Genomic DNA, 16,596 nt, shown 5'->3' on the forward strand with positions numbered 1-16,596 from the left:
GAAACAGTCAGACCTGGAAAGTTTTACATTCTCTACATAACATCAGCCCTCACTGTTTCGTTTTTATAACATAACAAGCCAAAAGAACTAAACCATGTCCGATGCATCATAAGGTTTATTTTTTTTTTTTAAAGGAATGGGATTTTATTGAAAAGACCACCGCAATGCTGGCCAGTTACCAGTAAACGGAAGCCTAGGAAATACTCAGGCGGCAGCTTTTTTTTCTTCTGGAATCAAAATATTTAATAGATTCATATCAATTATACCATGTATAAAATTTGTGACTCGCACAGAGCGATGCGAGCCCTTGGAGTGATATGGAGGCGAGAAAGGTCACCACACACAAAGGGGCCTAATGATCCGTCAAAACAGAATATGCAGCGGAATATATAAAATCGACAAACTGCAAAAGGAATTTCGACGTAAGTAGGTTTTTTTTTTTCCCCATATTTCTATAAGTGCAATAAAAACGGCACAAGACTGATGGAGTGATGAGGCTTCCACTTGACGTATACGGCTGGTGGGAGGGGGCGGGCGGCAAGAGCGAGAGGAGCACAGTCACTGGGGGAGGGCGACTAGGCGGCCACGGCGGGGGATGACGACAAGAGCGGGTCCGGAAAGAAAAGCTGCTTTACTTTTAAAGACAATAACCATTATATAGATCTTGACCTGGGTGGGGTGGGATTAAACACACAAGTTCGTAGGGATAAAGGAAGCGTTTTGTGCGTACATTTAAAAGGCGATGAGGAACGTTTGTGAGTCACAAAAGGAGAGATCCTGATCCCCATAGCCACATCCTAGTCCCTGAGGTTGGTCAGTGTCTTTGACCCTTTGCACCTGTTACAGGTGTGGTGGTGCTACAGTGAGCGACAGGAGGGGGTTTACGTGCTGAGGACCCCCCCAGGGCGCTGGCTTCGTCTCTCTCCCCGTTCTCCCGACGAGACGATTTGAGCAGCAGGTAGCATTCAGGGGCAGGAGGGCAGGTTATGAGGCTAGGTGATCACGGCCTCGATGGCTGATGGGCGACTGAGCCGGGCATGGGGGGGGGGGGGGGACAGTTACAAATGGCTGGGTGTTGGGGGGACTTGTGCGTGCGTTTGTTGGCGTGCGTCGCTCGTTGACGTGCAACCAAGAGCTCATCGTCCCTTGCTGTAGCCGGGGAAGAACTGGTCCAGGAGCCCCTGGAGGGTCTTGTTGAGGAGCATGACGTAATCCTTCCCTAGGTCATGCCGGCACGCAGGGCAGGAGTACACCTCCGCACGGAATGACCTCTGCAGGCATGCCTGGGGCCAGGACAGGGTAGGGTTGCAGAATGAGAATGAGACAGAAAGCAATGCTGGGCTCTTGAACAGGGCAATCAGGCAGATATGGGGTGTGGAATACTGCATGGTCTTAAAGGGGCGGGCACCTTGCACACGTTATGGACGCAGGGCGTGGTGACTGGGTGGAACACTAGCTCCTGGCAGCAGACACACATGAAGATCTGCTCCACCTTCCGCAGGAAGTTCTGCATCAACGACACCAGCATCAGCAGTCACCTCGATGGCCCGTTTAATTTAAACCTTCTATAACTGTGTTTCCCAGCCTGGTCCTCGAGGAACCACAGACAGTCCACATTTTTGTTCCCTCCCAGCTGACAGGGAACTTGGAGGGAGCAAAACCATAGACTAAATGTGGGTCCCCAAGGACCGGACTTGGAATCACTGCTATATAAGAATAAAGATACTTGAAGCATAAATGAAACTGCAGTTACAAATCGTCCATCTAATCAGCAGTGCACCGTTACGCTCCCATGCAGACATGCAGATTTGTCATTTCTTAACTGCGTTTCAATATACTGCATGTACACTATATGGGCAAGTGTGTGTGGACACCTATTAAATAGAAGAATTGTCTAATTATGCCACAGCCATTGCTAAGACAAGTTTATAATTAAGCACACAGTGATGCAATATCCTGTAACAAACATGAGGAGCAGAATGAATGGTTGACAGGAAAGGTTAGTGACATTGGGCTTGGTACCGTCACAGGACTTCATCCTTCCAAAAAGTCAGTTTGCCACATTTCTGCCCTGCTAGAGCTGCCCTAGAGTGTCTCCCGTACAATGATGGACTATGTTATGTCCGAAATACGACCATTTCCCAAAACCATCGTATTTTGTTAGTACCACGGTAGTTTGAACCATGTCAGTTCAAGCCACCGATGTTCAAACTACGACGGTTCCAAAAGGTGCTGGGTATGACTCATAAGCCGCTTGCAAAACCTCACAAACTTCATAATAATATTTCTAGATATGACAGTTGTCCCAATATTAATTAATTTATTGTGTAAGTCGTATACCTGCGATAATATTAAAAACTATAGTGTCATAATAATAATAAAATTAAACTTGTATGATGCATCTTGTTGAGGAAAGAAAACAACTATTAGTATTTGGCTACAATGCATTCAGTGAAATCTGCTAATTTATTTTTTTCATTACGAATAATCGCACTATTCACACTTATAAACTCTTGATCCGCTACTGAGCATGTAGCCTCTTAGTTGCTCAGTGAGAATGATGGCTGCTCATCAAGTGCCTCACGTATGTGGCCATGGGTTTGAATCCAAGTACTGGTGTGTCTTCAAAAGATATTTTTCATTTTGTAACAAAAGCGCTCAGTGATTATTCGTAGCCAGGAATTTACCCCTGTCTTATTTGCTTTCCCCATAAATATCGTACTATACAAGTTCACAACATTGTTAAACACCTGCATCATAATCGCATAGTTTGAGCTACACAAGTTGCTAACGTGATTAGCATCTTTGCTTTTGTGAAACACCTGGTTAAGCACCAGTGAGGTGATGGCGAAGGTCAAGAGGCCTGGAAGCAAGTTCAGCTGCAATGTGGAAGCGACACAAGCTCACAGAAAGCGACTTGAACACCCAACATCAATGTCCAGCCTGAATGGCAGCAAATCCCACCAGGAATGAACCAACATCCAATGGAAAGCTTTCCCAGGATAGCAGAGCCTATTATAGCAAAAGTGCAGACCAGCTTTATATTAATGTCCATGGATTTGGAATGGCATGCTGCACAAGCTGGTGTCCACATACTTTTGGCCATATAGTGTATAACAGTCACTGACAACCAGAGACAAGATTCTTCCCCAGGTGAAGCATTCCCTGTAAGATTCTTGGCTAGTAAACCCTATTCTGATAATGAGGTGAGTGCAGACTGTCCGCACCAGGCTTGTGCTGTTGCAGACTCCAAGCAGCATTGTATAGGGATACAGCCCCGGCAATTTCTCAAGGTAACATGTCGCGTGTCTCACAAAAACCCATCTGTCAGTCACAGTCCTTCCCAGGACACTTGGCAGACAAACATGCTCACCGGCCCCTCTTTCAGGCAATCCAGAGCCTCATCCCACAGCTTCCTGTTGGGCGTGTCCTCACGGATCAGCGCCAGCTGCTGCTCAGAGAGCTGGAAGGACTCGCATGTTTTCAATCTCTTCACCGGGGGTTGCTTCTGGGCCGGGTCTGTGGGAGGGACAGAACCAGGAGCTACAACGTAGGTCCTCGAGTGTCACTGTTTGATCTAGAAACTGCATGTCAGATGGCTGACGGCAGCCATATCGATAACTGACTGTTCCCACATCGGCTAGCATGCTGACCAGCTGTGATTAAAATGTTGTGAAATCTGTCATTATGCTTACAAATCCCTGGTGATATTTATATTTACAAAATAAAGCTGTCATAACTCACTGAAGTATAATATTAATTATACAAAGAGACACATTTTACCATTTAAAAAAATGCTTTGAAAAATATTACCATGATTACTATACATATATTATGCATTTTTACATTATATTTTATTTATATTTTAAAGTTAATTACAGACCCAGCTCCTGAATGTGTAGTAACCTGCTGTAGGACAGGCTGGTCAGCAAACATGTATAAATACAAAATTATTTTTATCATCACACAACCAGGTTGGTAGAATTTAGATTCACTCCATCTCAGCTCAACTATTGGACACGGTGCAAAGGGCCACAAGGCATACGACATTCGCAGCTCACATTAAAGCCACACCTGCAAGCTGTAACACACCTGCAAGCGTGCATGCAGCGGACACAGTGTGTTCTACAGCGCAGTTTTTCTCTGGAGCAAATGTAAATGCTGAATATGATACATATAACAAATAACTTTACATTACAATATAGAGAGAATGCATTGTGAAGCAGCAGCATTATCAGTGGCGAGTCGGGGCTTAAGAGATAAAAAAGATTTTAAAAATTTAATAAATAAAAGTTCCTGTAGCATGTGCTGTTTGTAAATCAGTGCTGACAGAAATACGACAGTAATACTAGATGACAGCAGCTCCCCCTACTGGTGCAGACCTCCACTGAAATCGGGTGCCATTAACTCCTCCATTCCAGAGAGAGAACACAGCAATCACACAGCTTAAAAAGATTAAAAGCTGACAGCGTTATGGTCCCGGTGACCGGCGGCAGGACCCATGCGGCCGGCACCACAGCTTCCTACCGGACTCCTTCCGTTTCTTCACGCTGTCGTTGCAGGCTGCTTTGGCCCCGCGTTCCCTCACGTCTTTGTCTTCGTCCACCTCCGCTGCCACCTTCTGCTTCTCCTGTACGTTCTTCTCTGGGGCGTTCTTCCTCGGCCGGCCCCTCCCGCCGCCCCTCCTACCCCGGGTCCCCCTTCGGACCTCTTTCTTAGTCTTATTGGCCATGGCCTCCAGGTAACCTTCTGGATACTACGGAATTTAACATGACATTCTACAGATCACAGGATCAAATATTCCCAGATACTCCCCAATACTCCCACATGCCCCCAAATACTCTGTGATACTCCCCAATACTCCCACATGCCCCCACATAATCTGCGATACTCCCCAATACTCCCACATGCCCCCACATAATCTGCGATACTCCCCAATATTCCTACATGCCCCCACATACTCTGTGATACTCTCCAATACTCCCACGTACTCTGTGATACTCCCCAATACTCCACATGCTCCCATACAGTGCACTGAGCTCTGAATATGCTCATAAACATGACTTTCATAGGTCCTGGATCCTCCCTTACATGCCAGGATGTTACTTAAGCTCCTTGTTTGCTTGCTTTCTCCACCATACGTTTCTGTTTATACATGGTTATATCAGGAATGAGAGATGCTACCTGCACAGATAGTCCCAGCTTCTTGATCCGCTCTGCCCCCTCTGGGGTCCAGGGCGCTGGCTCCTCGTCATCTCGCCTCAGTAGGTACCGCCAAACCAGGAAGCCACATTTACCAATCTCAGGCCAGTATTTCACCACCTGTGGACAAGTACACACGTGCATTTCACAAGTAGTGATCCACGAAGAGGAACCCTGAGTGAGGCTGCATGTACAGGCTCAGACTGCCGAGCTGATCGCTATGGCCAGGCCATAAGTACAAGGGCGCTGGTAGCTTGGTTGCCCTGTAGAAACACTCGATTGTGGCTGAGCCCCAGCACCTCTAGATTCCAAAAACTCCCTTCTGGCAAAAGTCCATCAAGACTAGTACCTTATGTCACCAAGAATGTTCCTTTCCCCAATCAACCTCATTAATCAGATTCATTCCTCCATGGGACCCGCACATTAATTCAGCCAGCATCTCATTTATTTACATAAAGGTTCCATCCATTTTATTTATTTCTCTATTGTTTTATTGCTCTTTTGCACAACTTCAGCCTCTTAAACTACTGTCTGTTGAATCCGTTTTGTTGCCGCATGCTTGCTTATTCTTGCTATTTTATTTTTAATTCTTGTGACTGCACTGACACACCATGTCAAATTCCTCATATAAGCAAATGTTTATCCATCCATTTTCTATACCTACTTCTCCTATGCAAGGTGCCTGGGGTCTAAGGCAGGGAATGACCCCGGATGGGGCACCAAACCATCGCAGGGCGCATACACCAATCACACACACCAGTCACACCCATAGGCAATAATTTTGGTGGGGAGTAAAGTGGAGAAACCGGAGGAAATCCCACGATGACACATGGAGAACATGAAAACTCCCTAAATGTAGGGCTGGGACCGAGATTCGAACCCTAATCAGTGTTCTAAGGGTACGGGCAGGATGGCTCATTAGGGGAAAAGCTGTCGTATTCCACAAGCTAAACCACTGAGTGCTTAAGTCGTAACCCCCACCTGGCAGGTAAGCGAGGCACCAGAGCCTTCGTGGGTCGCGCCCCCTACCTTGTAGATGCCGTCATACCGGTTCCCTTCTTCGGGGGCATACTTGCTGATGCGCCGCCCCTTCGAGCTACGGACCACCCGGACCGGCTTGCCCGCTCTCCAGTTCCTGGACTCTGCCCCGTCCTTGTCATTGAGAGGTGCATCACAGTTGAGTGCCAGAGCCCTGCGGGACACGAGTTGCCCCATTTACTCGACCGGTTAATGAATTTAACAAGGCATCCTTGACAAGATTCAATGAACATCAGCGTAAATGGGAAAAATCTGACGTTTTAGGCTCATCCAAAACTGTCCTTTAGATCAGCTTCTCAATTATTTTATTTAAAGATATTATTGATCCCACAAAAAAAAAACAGTAAGAGATGGTGTCTAGCCACACTAAGTTACGCACTGAATCATGGAATCACATACAAATGACCCTGACTAGCGTTTTATGACAATTTTATAGTCTAGTTCTTAAAATTTGTGTACAAATGGAAGGAAGGAAGGGTTAGACAAGTGTTATTCTAGTTTAAATGCAATATTCCTTTTTTACCCAAATGGCTTGATGAAGGTCCACGATGCTGATCCTACAGCAGGTATGCGAGTACCTGTTATAGTGGGTCAAAGTTTGGTCAAAGCAGTGCTCGCCAATGCGCTTGTTCCCCGACAGGTCGCGACCCCCACTCCCCGTGTAGGTGAACTCGTCGCCCCTGTCCTGAAGGGCAGAGACAGAGGCGGAGACAGCTGCGGTCAAAGGAACAGCGTGTGAAATGCATATATGCAGCACACGCAAGACTGCAAGACCTCAACAGGAGAGAATACGGGTGGGGGGGGGGGGGACTCGAAAGGGGGTGACCCCCCCCCCCCCCGTTTTACATCTCTGCTGAGGCCAGCATTCTGTGATAGCGAATGGCAAGTTAACAAGGAGGACACTGAAGACTGACTTCAGGGTCATACTCGCACAAGTATCGTTGGGTCTTTGCGGAAATTGCAAACCCAACTGTTGGCGCCTTGCATGGCAGCTTCCGCCATCGGTGTATGAATGTGTGTGTGAATGTGTGTGTGAATGTGTGTGTGAATGTGTGTGTGAATGTGTGTATGAATGTGTGTATGAATGTGTGTATGAATGGGTGAATGTGAGGCATAAAATGTAAAGCGCTTTGAGTACTCTACTAGGAGTAGAAAACGCTATATAAATGCAGTCCATTTACCATTTTACTATTTCAATTAACAATGTACGACGTACAGTGGTATTTATTAGGTAAGGAGCATGCACTGATTAGTGTCTATATATTATACCAGTGCTAAAAAACTGAGATAATCAAGTATTAACTCTATCAACTAGGATCATTGGAAGATATATTCGTAATAAATACCCCGGAAATACCTAATCAGACCACTTTACCATGGTAAAACAATAATTCATATAAACATGTGTGCCTCTGTTCCTGAAGACCATCTTTGAGGCTAGAACACAACTGAACTATTGTTTTAAACTGAAAGACTGGAGTCATCTTTACTTATACACCTCTGGAAAAAAATAAGAGACAACTGCAAAATTTTCAGTTTCACTCATTTTTCAGGAATGCATCTGTGTAAAATATAAATTTTTTTATGTAAACTCCAGACTGGCTCTTTGCTGTCTCTCATTAATGAAAGGCTTCTTCCTTGCTTTATGGGACTTTAGTCCTGCTTCTAGGAGCCTGACATGAACTGCCCTAGCAGTGCACTTCACACCTGCACTCAATGTTCCCCATTCTTTTTGAAGGTCACTTGATCTCATTCTCCGATTGATGAGGCACTGTTGGATAAGTTCACAGTCATCTCTGGCATTATAAAGTTGCTTCTGCCTTGTACCTGGCTAGTTTTTAGTCGTTCCCACTATCTCGTGCTTCGCATTGTTCTTATGTATTGCCATCATGAAAACTTTGAGCCTGCAAGCAGCCTGTCTCGCAATGTAGCTTCTGCCAGCAGAACCATGAATAAACCAGGATTTAAAAATGCTTGTTAAAAATGTAAAAAAAATATCAAGTGGTCTCTTAATTTTTTCCAGAGCTGTATATTTAAATCAGAAAATAGGATCTGCTACAGAACCAGAGGGAATAGAATGGGGAGTGATGGAGGCCTGACCTGCCCAGAGCTGTTGGGACACCTACCACTTCATCTTCAAAGCCTCCAGCCAGCACCAGCGAGTAGGAGCCATCGTTACTCCTGCCATGGATGCCGCCCACGTGGGGCCTGTGGACCCCAGCCTCACTCACCTGGAGGTAAAGAGCAGAGGTGGAAAGTTCAGGTCCAGAAATTACAAATCCAGACCAAGATTTTGCTTCAACCAACCAGTTGAGCATAAAGAGTCACATTCACAGAGTACTCAGCTGGTTGGCCGAAACAAAATCTTGGTCTGGATTTGTAATTTCTGGACCTGAACTTTCCACCTCTGGTAAAGCCAAAGCATGTAGCATATGCTGTAGGTGCTGGCTAGTTCTCAGCCTCGCATCTGCATGAAGGTAATCCCCAAGCTTGGGGTAGAACTGGTCTAACCTGCACTCGAAACTTCCAGGTGGTTCCCACAGGCACGCCTGGTATGGGCCCGTAGTGGTTGGATGGGACGATGGTGCATTCCTTAGTGCGCCCCACGCAGGCCATTCCCTGCAGCACACACAATAATGTCGGAAATATGCTGCTGTTGCACCTTAATGCAGAATGGTGTTTCTCAAAACGGTCCTCGAGGACCCCCCCCCGGACAATCTATGTTATTGCAAAAATGTGGCCTGTCTGGGGGGTCCCCGAGGACCGGTTTGAGAAACACTTATATAGGATATCAGTTACAGAAAGGGAGATGTATTCATTCTTAATCCTCAATAATCTGTTGTACTGGACCGTTGAATCAACAGCTCACAGCTCGGCCTAGCATTCCTAAACGTAACAAAGCCAGTAAAAAAAAAAAGCTGACAGCCCAGCCAAACCCCTTTTTGGAGGTTGCAGGGGGGGGGGGGGGGGGGGCGGGGGGCTCTTTTGTTGTCAACTACTGTATAGATGTGCGCTCTTGGCAGGCCAAATTTCCCCGGAACAAAACATCCAGGATGCAAGAAAGGGGTGAGAAAACGTCCCAGAGTCACGGTGCCTCGTCCAGTGCTTACCGTCACATGTACTGAGCGAATGCTTCACAGATAATAAACCAGTGCAGTTAAATGCAGCCGCTGGCAGCTTACAGCAGACCACTCATCTTTGAAGTAACATCTGTAGCGTTCCCGAACCCCCCCAGCTCCTCAGCTTTGGCTGGTACAGTATAACATAGACACACACACCCAAACAACATTACCACTGTAATGATTCATTCAGCCAACATTCCGGTTTGATCTACAAAAAAGATCTGTGGTCTGCAACCTTGACCAAACCCGGTGAACAAATTGCTCTCCCCACTGGCAGAACTGGAGCTCTGATCTTGTCTTCACTGGTTCTGTTTACAGTTTTAGCTGGCTAATGCAAACGTCAGTGCCTCAAAGAACCGTGTAGTGACTGTCTAGCTTGCCACAGCACTCAATTACTGCAGCAAACTCAGTCTATTACACTATTAATTATAACGTGTACTTTCAATTCAATTGCACGCCACTTGTCACTCCCCTGAAACAACTGGTACAACTAAAGGAATTTATATCAACAAACAACAGAACCTCGATGGCTGTGAGAAACACACATACACTGACTACGCCCACCCCCCAAACCACTTAAATTTACATTTATTTTATTAACAGAGGCTTATATCCAAAGTGACATAGGTTTGAGAAAGCAGGCTCAGACAGTTTCTGGATTAACAAGGGTGGAAGGTCCTGCTCAAGAGCCCGATTGTGACATCACTCTGCCAACCATGGCATCTGAACATACGATCATGAGCACCCTGCAGATCCACACACCGCTCCTATTGTCTGTCTAAAGCAGCTAGTTGTAGGAGTCTAAGACACCTACAACTGCTGCTTCTATTTGGTGAAATTTGTCTTGAAACAGAATCAAGTGTAGATTTTGGTGTGTGCTACTCGGAGACCCAAAAAAACACCATGAAATTCTGCCTACCCTGCTGCACGCGATGCCTCCACTACCTGCGATTTTGTTGCAACACATTGGGACTGTGGACTGTCTGTCAGGGAGCTGGGAGGGAGCAAAACATGGTCTGGGGGTCCCCGAGGAACGGGTTAGGAAACACAGTTCTAAAGGAGCCTACTTCGATTCACCTGATTGGCATCTTCCACAGTATCCGGCCCCCATTAGCCCCCAGCAGGCCCCAGGTAAGCCCTCACCTTCCCCCAGTCTCTCTGGCTCTCAGTGTGCGCTGATGGCATCTTGGCCCTCTTCTTGCTGGCCTTCAACTTCTCCCCGGCCTTCACCACCTCGCTGGTGTCATTCTTACATGTTGGGCAGTACCTACAGGGAAGCACCATGCACTGAATACATGGGGGACGGTGCACATTGCTGTGTGGAGAAAGATCGTACTCTAAGATTTCACCACACTAAATTCACCATGATATGACATACAGTGTACTTTGCTGCTGTCATTTAATGCGCGATTACAAAAGACAATGTGGTTGCTCAGTTTCAAGATTCATCTCAAAGTGCCTGCTGTAATATTACCTATAAAAAGGCACGTGACGACTTTATTTAATTTATTAATTCAAAAAATCTCTGTCTTAATAAAATGATTCATGCAAAGCTGTCTGTCTGCCATTTCCTTGAACCCCCCCTTAGAATGAGTTATCATTAAAGAATAAAATATGAGAAAACTAGATGCTGACAGAATGGCAACAATGTTTGGCTGGTTGTGACCCCCCAAAACCACCATGTACTCCCTACTCCTCCCACACCCCCAAACTCCACAATCTCTAGCCCCCTATACACTTTGCCCATCTCCAAAAAAAAATCTATATTAAAAGCTCAATTTTGTGTGGTTTGCCTTCATGTAATCGGGTTCACCACATGTATGCCCAGTATCAGGTCCAGAGCAAAATCAAGTGACAGACCGGTTCCAAAACTTTATATATTCCCCAATTCGTGGAATACAAAAAAAATTAATGAACGAATTAACAAAAATATCACCAAAAGCAGCTACCGTTATTCACATCAAAATGCATTCTAACTACTTAGAAAAACCAGGTTTGAGTCTTGCCCTGTTTGCATAGTCGTATGTTGGCCACACAAAAAATTAACAGACACATTCTGCAACAGCCCAGATGGACACTGATTTCTCAGAATGTCAGTGATGTCTAGACGTTCACCATAGAAACTGTTTTATTAGCAAGCAATTTAACAAACTGCAGCCATTCTGTCCCGCCTGTTTACCTTACACAATGCATCCGTTGTTTGGATGGATAACCACAGCTGAAACAAATTACTGTTTTACGTTCATGGCTGAATTCCTCCTTGTCGGCTTCATATAGAAATCAAGTCACGGGATCAAGAACGGAGCCGGCCCGGCTTACCAGTCCTCGTCCTCAGGGACGGTGGCCAGCGGCGGGTTCAGGCAGTAGATGTGGAAGGCCATGTTGCACTCGTCGCACAGCAGCTGCATGTGAGCGTCCTGCTTGCCGCCGCACACGCAGCACGAGCAGAAGCGGCACTCCAGTTCTGGGTCCGCCTTACAGTGCTTGCATTCTGGCCCGGTCTTCCCTACACAAACACACACACACAAAGACAAAGGCCCACAGCTCATAATCATAGCTTCTAATACAAATTGTACTGAATTTACTGTATTATATCACTACTAATGTGCACTATCAAAATAATTACAGTCATTTAGCAGACGCGAAGACACGTAAGAGTGATGAAAGCATGGGTACAGAAAGCAGGGGCCGCCAGCAGCCCGGCAGATGTCTCAGGTTAGGGTCCTTGCTCTGGAGCACAGAACCCTAACATGTTCATTAAAACATCACACTCATGTTTTTCCACTGTCACGAGAGGTGCTCCTGCGTTCACTGCTAAACTGATGCCTGTCATCCAGTCTGGCTGCATACTCAGACAGGGTTACATTGGGGTTGATGCAAAACATTTACAAAACATCCCGGAGCAGGTTGCATGCTGGGATACCATCCCCATGTCTTTGAGTCAGAACACAGCTTTTCTGGCAGGATCTCCTTCCGTGGGAGGACAGCTTTGAGGTGGTGCTACACCTCCCTCCGGCGACAGGTAGCCTACACGTGTTTCAAACCCCTCGCCCCCCTTCCCAGGCCTACGTTTGAATGGCCCGTCAGCCGCCGATAGGGGGGGCGCGCCGGCTCTCTCAATCTTGTAAATTTCATCCACCAAGATGATCTTGCAGTCGCAAAGGACATCATCGTGGTCCCTGTAACACAAAGCAGACAGTGTGGGAGGGTAGCAAGCCCCATAATGGGGGGAGAGCGAGTGTCATGGGGTGGGAGGAGGGCAGTGAGTTTCAGGGGGAGGGGGAGACAGTAGGGCCCATGATGGGAAGGGGTGCATAATCCCCATTATGGGGGGGGGGGGTAGTAAGGCCAATGATGGGAAGGGGTGCATAATCCCCATTATGGGGGGGGGGGGGGGGGGGGGGTAGTAAGGCCCATGATGGGGTGGGAGCAATCCTCATTTTGGGGGGGGGGGGGGGGGGGGTTACAAATTCACTGTACATCTATATAAGATGTATAATAAACACATACTTTTAAAGTATATTAACATTTTAGCCCATTAAAACTGACGGAAAATTACTTCAATTTAATTTCTTCTCGGAGTGTTCAGTATTAAGTATCTGTTAAATATTCAGTGGTCTGGAATGATCCCAGTGCCCTTATTACATTATGTAAATTATGTTAACTGAAGTTGAAAATGACACATAAACCATTTAGTCGAGACAGAGTATAAACAAGCGTCTCAGCGAGCGTCGCCCGTAAACAGAGATGAACTTTTCAACACGGTTAGAGAAAAGCATTTCATAAACACGGTGAATCGCTGAATATCAGCTGCGGGGATGTTTCAAACCATGTATCAAAATTGACCCATCTATAGAGGAGGAATTTTTGCTGCTAGTATATGAAAGGACGGCAGCATTTGGCAACCACAAACACGCTCATTTCCTTCCTTCAAATGCTGACCATTTCTTACATGTTAGCTTTTAACTGAAAACAGCCATCTTGGATCGCCATTAGTACTGTTCTTACCGCAGCAGGAGTTTTGCCCGGACCTCTTTCTTAGTCCTGGAGATTTCATTAAGAGCCGTGATCTCCGCATCGAACCAGAAGCCCCTCTCCTCGGGAACGTCGATGTTGTAGTTCACCATGACGACCTGGCCCAGCTTCAGCTGGTCCCATTTGAGCAGGGTCCGAGCGCGGGGCCTGACGTATTTTGTGCAGATTTCCACGACTCCATTTTCCGGATAGCTACAGGACAAATGACAGAAAAATCTCTGGATACCAACGCAAGGTTGAGGAGCAAAAAAAGTGATCTCAGAATTAACTGATAAAAATTTATAACAATAACACGTATCTAAGGCTACATTTACAACGATACTGTTAACAGTATCGGGTCCAATACAGTGCGAATGCACTCATACTCATCCTCCTGACAATGTGGCGATACCTGAAATCCACACCAAGTGATAACGTATCAGCGATATCATTAATAAGCAAAATGGGACCACAAAGACTTGTGGTGTGGAAGTACTTCCAAGTTAACAACAAAAAAAGCACAGTGAACTGCAAACTGTACACTTCTAAAGTATCAACAGGAGGTACGAAACAGAGCTCAAGCAGTCAAGTTAAACATCTAAAAACTAAACAAAAGAAAGAGTATGACTAAACTGCCACCAGCAGCACTCTGCAACAACCCACCCTGCACAGACTAGCACCGAGAGACAAAATATCAAACGATAACCCTTGTGCAGTGAGAATAACAAACGCTTACACGGTATATTGTTCAGCGTGATACTTTCTGAGGAGGGACCTGATGTAAAGAGTTTGGGAACCAGCGCTTTAGACGGTTTGAGACGGCCTGCAGAGTTTTTAAATCATAATTAAATCTGACCCACCAACCCATCATTTTATACAGAGACTCAGTCGACTAGTTTCAACACCAGCTGTTTAGCAGATCATCCGCACGTCATTTTTTCCCCTTGCTTTCAAGTGTTTTTTTGCTAAAAATGTGTTTCCCCTCATGTTTTTTTGTGTATGTGTGTCGATATTATTATTAATAGTGTATTTCTAAATTAAAATATCACATATTTTTTAGACACCGCCCAGCCATAAGTAACATAAGTGCTTATATACAGTAGGCATTTACACATGTCCTCTTCAATGGGTGAGGTGAGAAAGACCCATTCAGGCTGACGGCCCTGGGCAGAATCGGAGGGACTTCACACGCACCAGACACTCTCCTTCCATAATACTTTATCTCAGGATACAGTCAGACACACTGACATCAGCTTTGTAGATCTGAACAGATGTACAGTCATCAGTTATAGCTAATGCTAACATAAGGCAAGTATGAGGGCCAAGTAGGAGGGGCTCAGAGCTGCTAGGACAACCGGACCTTGCAAAGCATCCAGATGTGTGAAGGTCCAGTTATCACTGGCGAGGATGACTGGGAAAACACATATTGATCTGATGTCCACATGAGAAGACATTACTGAGGCTAAAAGGGAACAAAACGACATGAAACACCAGAGGCAAATGTGTGGCAGCTTCCATAATGCTCCTGGTCAGGTGGGGGACGCTGTGGTGGGCTGTCAACACACACAAATAGCTACATTCATCCACTTTCTGGAACATTATACTGCAATAAAACAGGATTCGTTTGCTATCACTTTGTGGAGAAAGGGTATTAAGGTGTGGTAATTTAGATTGCTGCTAGAAAGCAGCATGGAAGGGGACTAAGGAATGCCCTCTTGTGGGACTTGGCAAACAAAGGAAGCGGGGAATAGCTGTTGATAGGGAAGGACCTTCTCTGAGAGTTGGGCTTTGGGCAGTTAATACCACTCAGAGCTAATCACAGCAGCTCAATGCCTACATCCCTCTAACCTTCACTAAAGTCAAATTTAATGCCCATTGTTACATTTCTCTATTTACAAAGGCACAGACCAAGGTAGAGAGAAAGGTACACATCACAAGCCCTATAACATTTTAAATAAAAATAGTCCAAAAGCAGGGCTGACCGCTTGCTGATTTCTGCGTTTCCCCGTACACGGTGAATATTCCCTGACAATACTTGTGTGACTCGCGGAGACGCCATTTCCGAGCACAGCAATCCAAGGCTGATAAACGGCAAGCTCACGCTTCCATGTGGATTAAGGGCAACGCTGAAGCCTGGGCAGCAATTATCTAGCGAGAGCTGAACGCGCCGAAAAAGAGCAGCAGCCATTTTGTCCTCCTGGCTCGCGCGCGCTCGCTGTGCCTGCACATGCCCAACAGCGCCGAGCCCCGCAAACAGGAAGCATGGACCTCCGTCGTCCACGATACAGCACAGAGAGATAATGATCGGAGACGCCAATAAACGCACAAAAAGCAAGGACCACTCCGCTCGGTTAGTGTAAGTGTATATTAGCTGGTCCGTCAATGAAAGCAAAGCCCTTCTCGACGAGCCCCAATAAGCTATTAATCTGATCACTAAGTGCAGAACAGCTCTGTCCAGATTTTCTCCCACATAATTACACTGTGTCAAGTAAAACCTTTCACACAAGTGCTGTATATTTGGTTTTATACAATTATATAGTCTGTGATGGGTTGACACCCTGTCTTAGGTAATTCTGTGCTCTCACTGTGTCCAGGTTTGGATCCAGTCCCTTGTGACTCTGCATAGGACAAGTGGGCTTGGAAAAGAGACAGAAGGATGGACAGTTATACTGCATGATAAACATATTATCAAAATTTTTTATTTGCAATGCAAACTGCATTTTTGTAAATTATATATAAAAAAATGTATGGCATGGTGGTGGAGTTTGCATGTTCTCCCCATGTCGTCGTGGGGTTTCCTCCGGGTACTCCGGTTTCCCCCCACAATCCAAAAACATGCCGAGGCTAATTGGAGTTGCTAAATTGCCCATAGGTGTGCATGTGTGAGTGAATGGTGTGTGAGTGTGCCCTGCGATGGGCTGGCCCCCCATCCTGGGTTGTTCCCTGCCTCGTGCCCATTGCTTCCGGGATAGGCTCCGGACCCCCCGCGACCCTATAGGATAAGCGGTTTGGAAAATGGATGGATGGATGGAAAATGTATGGCATGGTGGTGGAGTTTGCATGTTCTCCCCCTGTCGTCGTGGGGTTTCCTCCGGGTACTCCGGTTTCCCCCCACAATCCAAAAACATGCCGAGGCTAATTGGAGTTGCTAAATTGCCCGTAGGTGTGCATGCGTGAGTGAATGGTGTGTGAGTGTGCCCTGTGATGGGCTGGCCCCCCG

At 46.2% G+C, this 16,596-nt stretch overlaps 1 protein-coding gene across 1 annotated transcript in view; it reads right to left on the reverse strand.

The window, feature by feature from the left end:
- Window positions 1-97: 97 nt before the first annotated feature.
- The window catches only part of LOC125709931 (E3 ubiquitin-protein ligase UHRF2-like), a 40,370-nt gene continuing 23,871 nt past the window's right edge, over window positions 98-16,596 (reverse strand). Inside the window, exons 4-16 of the mRNA XM_048978981.1 lie at window positions 13,371-13,589; window positions 12,432-12,541; window positions 11,682-11,868; window positions 10,506-10,629; window positions 8,752-8,859; window positions 8,367-8,471; window positions 6,819-6,925; window positions 6,232-6,394; window positions 5,185-5,322; window positions 4,528-4,756; window positions 3,374-3,519; window positions 1,409-1,507; window positions 98-1,283 (exon numbers count right to left, since the gene is read on the reverse strand). Coding sequence (XP_048834938.1) covers window positions 1,137-1,283; window positions 1,409-1,507; window positions 3,374-3,519; window positions 4,528-4,756; window positions 5,185-5,322; window positions 6,232-6,394; window positions 6,819-6,925; window positions 8,367-8,471; window positions 8,752-8,859; window positions 10,506-10,629; window positions 11,682-11,868; window positions 12,432-12,541; window positions 13,371-13,589 — 1,882 coding nt within the window. The 3' untranslated portion in view covers window positions 98-1,136. The remainder of the gene's footprint in view (window positions 1,284-1,408; window positions 1,508-3,373; window positions 3,520-4,527; window positions 4,757-5,184; window positions 5,323-6,231; window positions 6,395-6,818; window positions 6,926-8,366; window positions 8,472-8,751; window positions 8,860-10,505; window positions 10,630-11,681; window positions 11,869-12,431; window positions 12,542-13,370; window positions 13,590-16,596) is intronic.

Source organism: Brienomyrus brachyistius, chromosome 2 (assembly GCF_023856365.1).
Source record: "Brienomyrus brachyistius isolate T26 chromosome 2, BBRACH_0.4, whole genome shotgun sequence".
NCBI classification, from domain to species: domain Eukaryota; kingdom Metazoa; phylum Chordata; class Actinopteri; order Osteoglossiformes; family Mormyridae; genus Brienomyrus; species Brienomyrus brachyistius.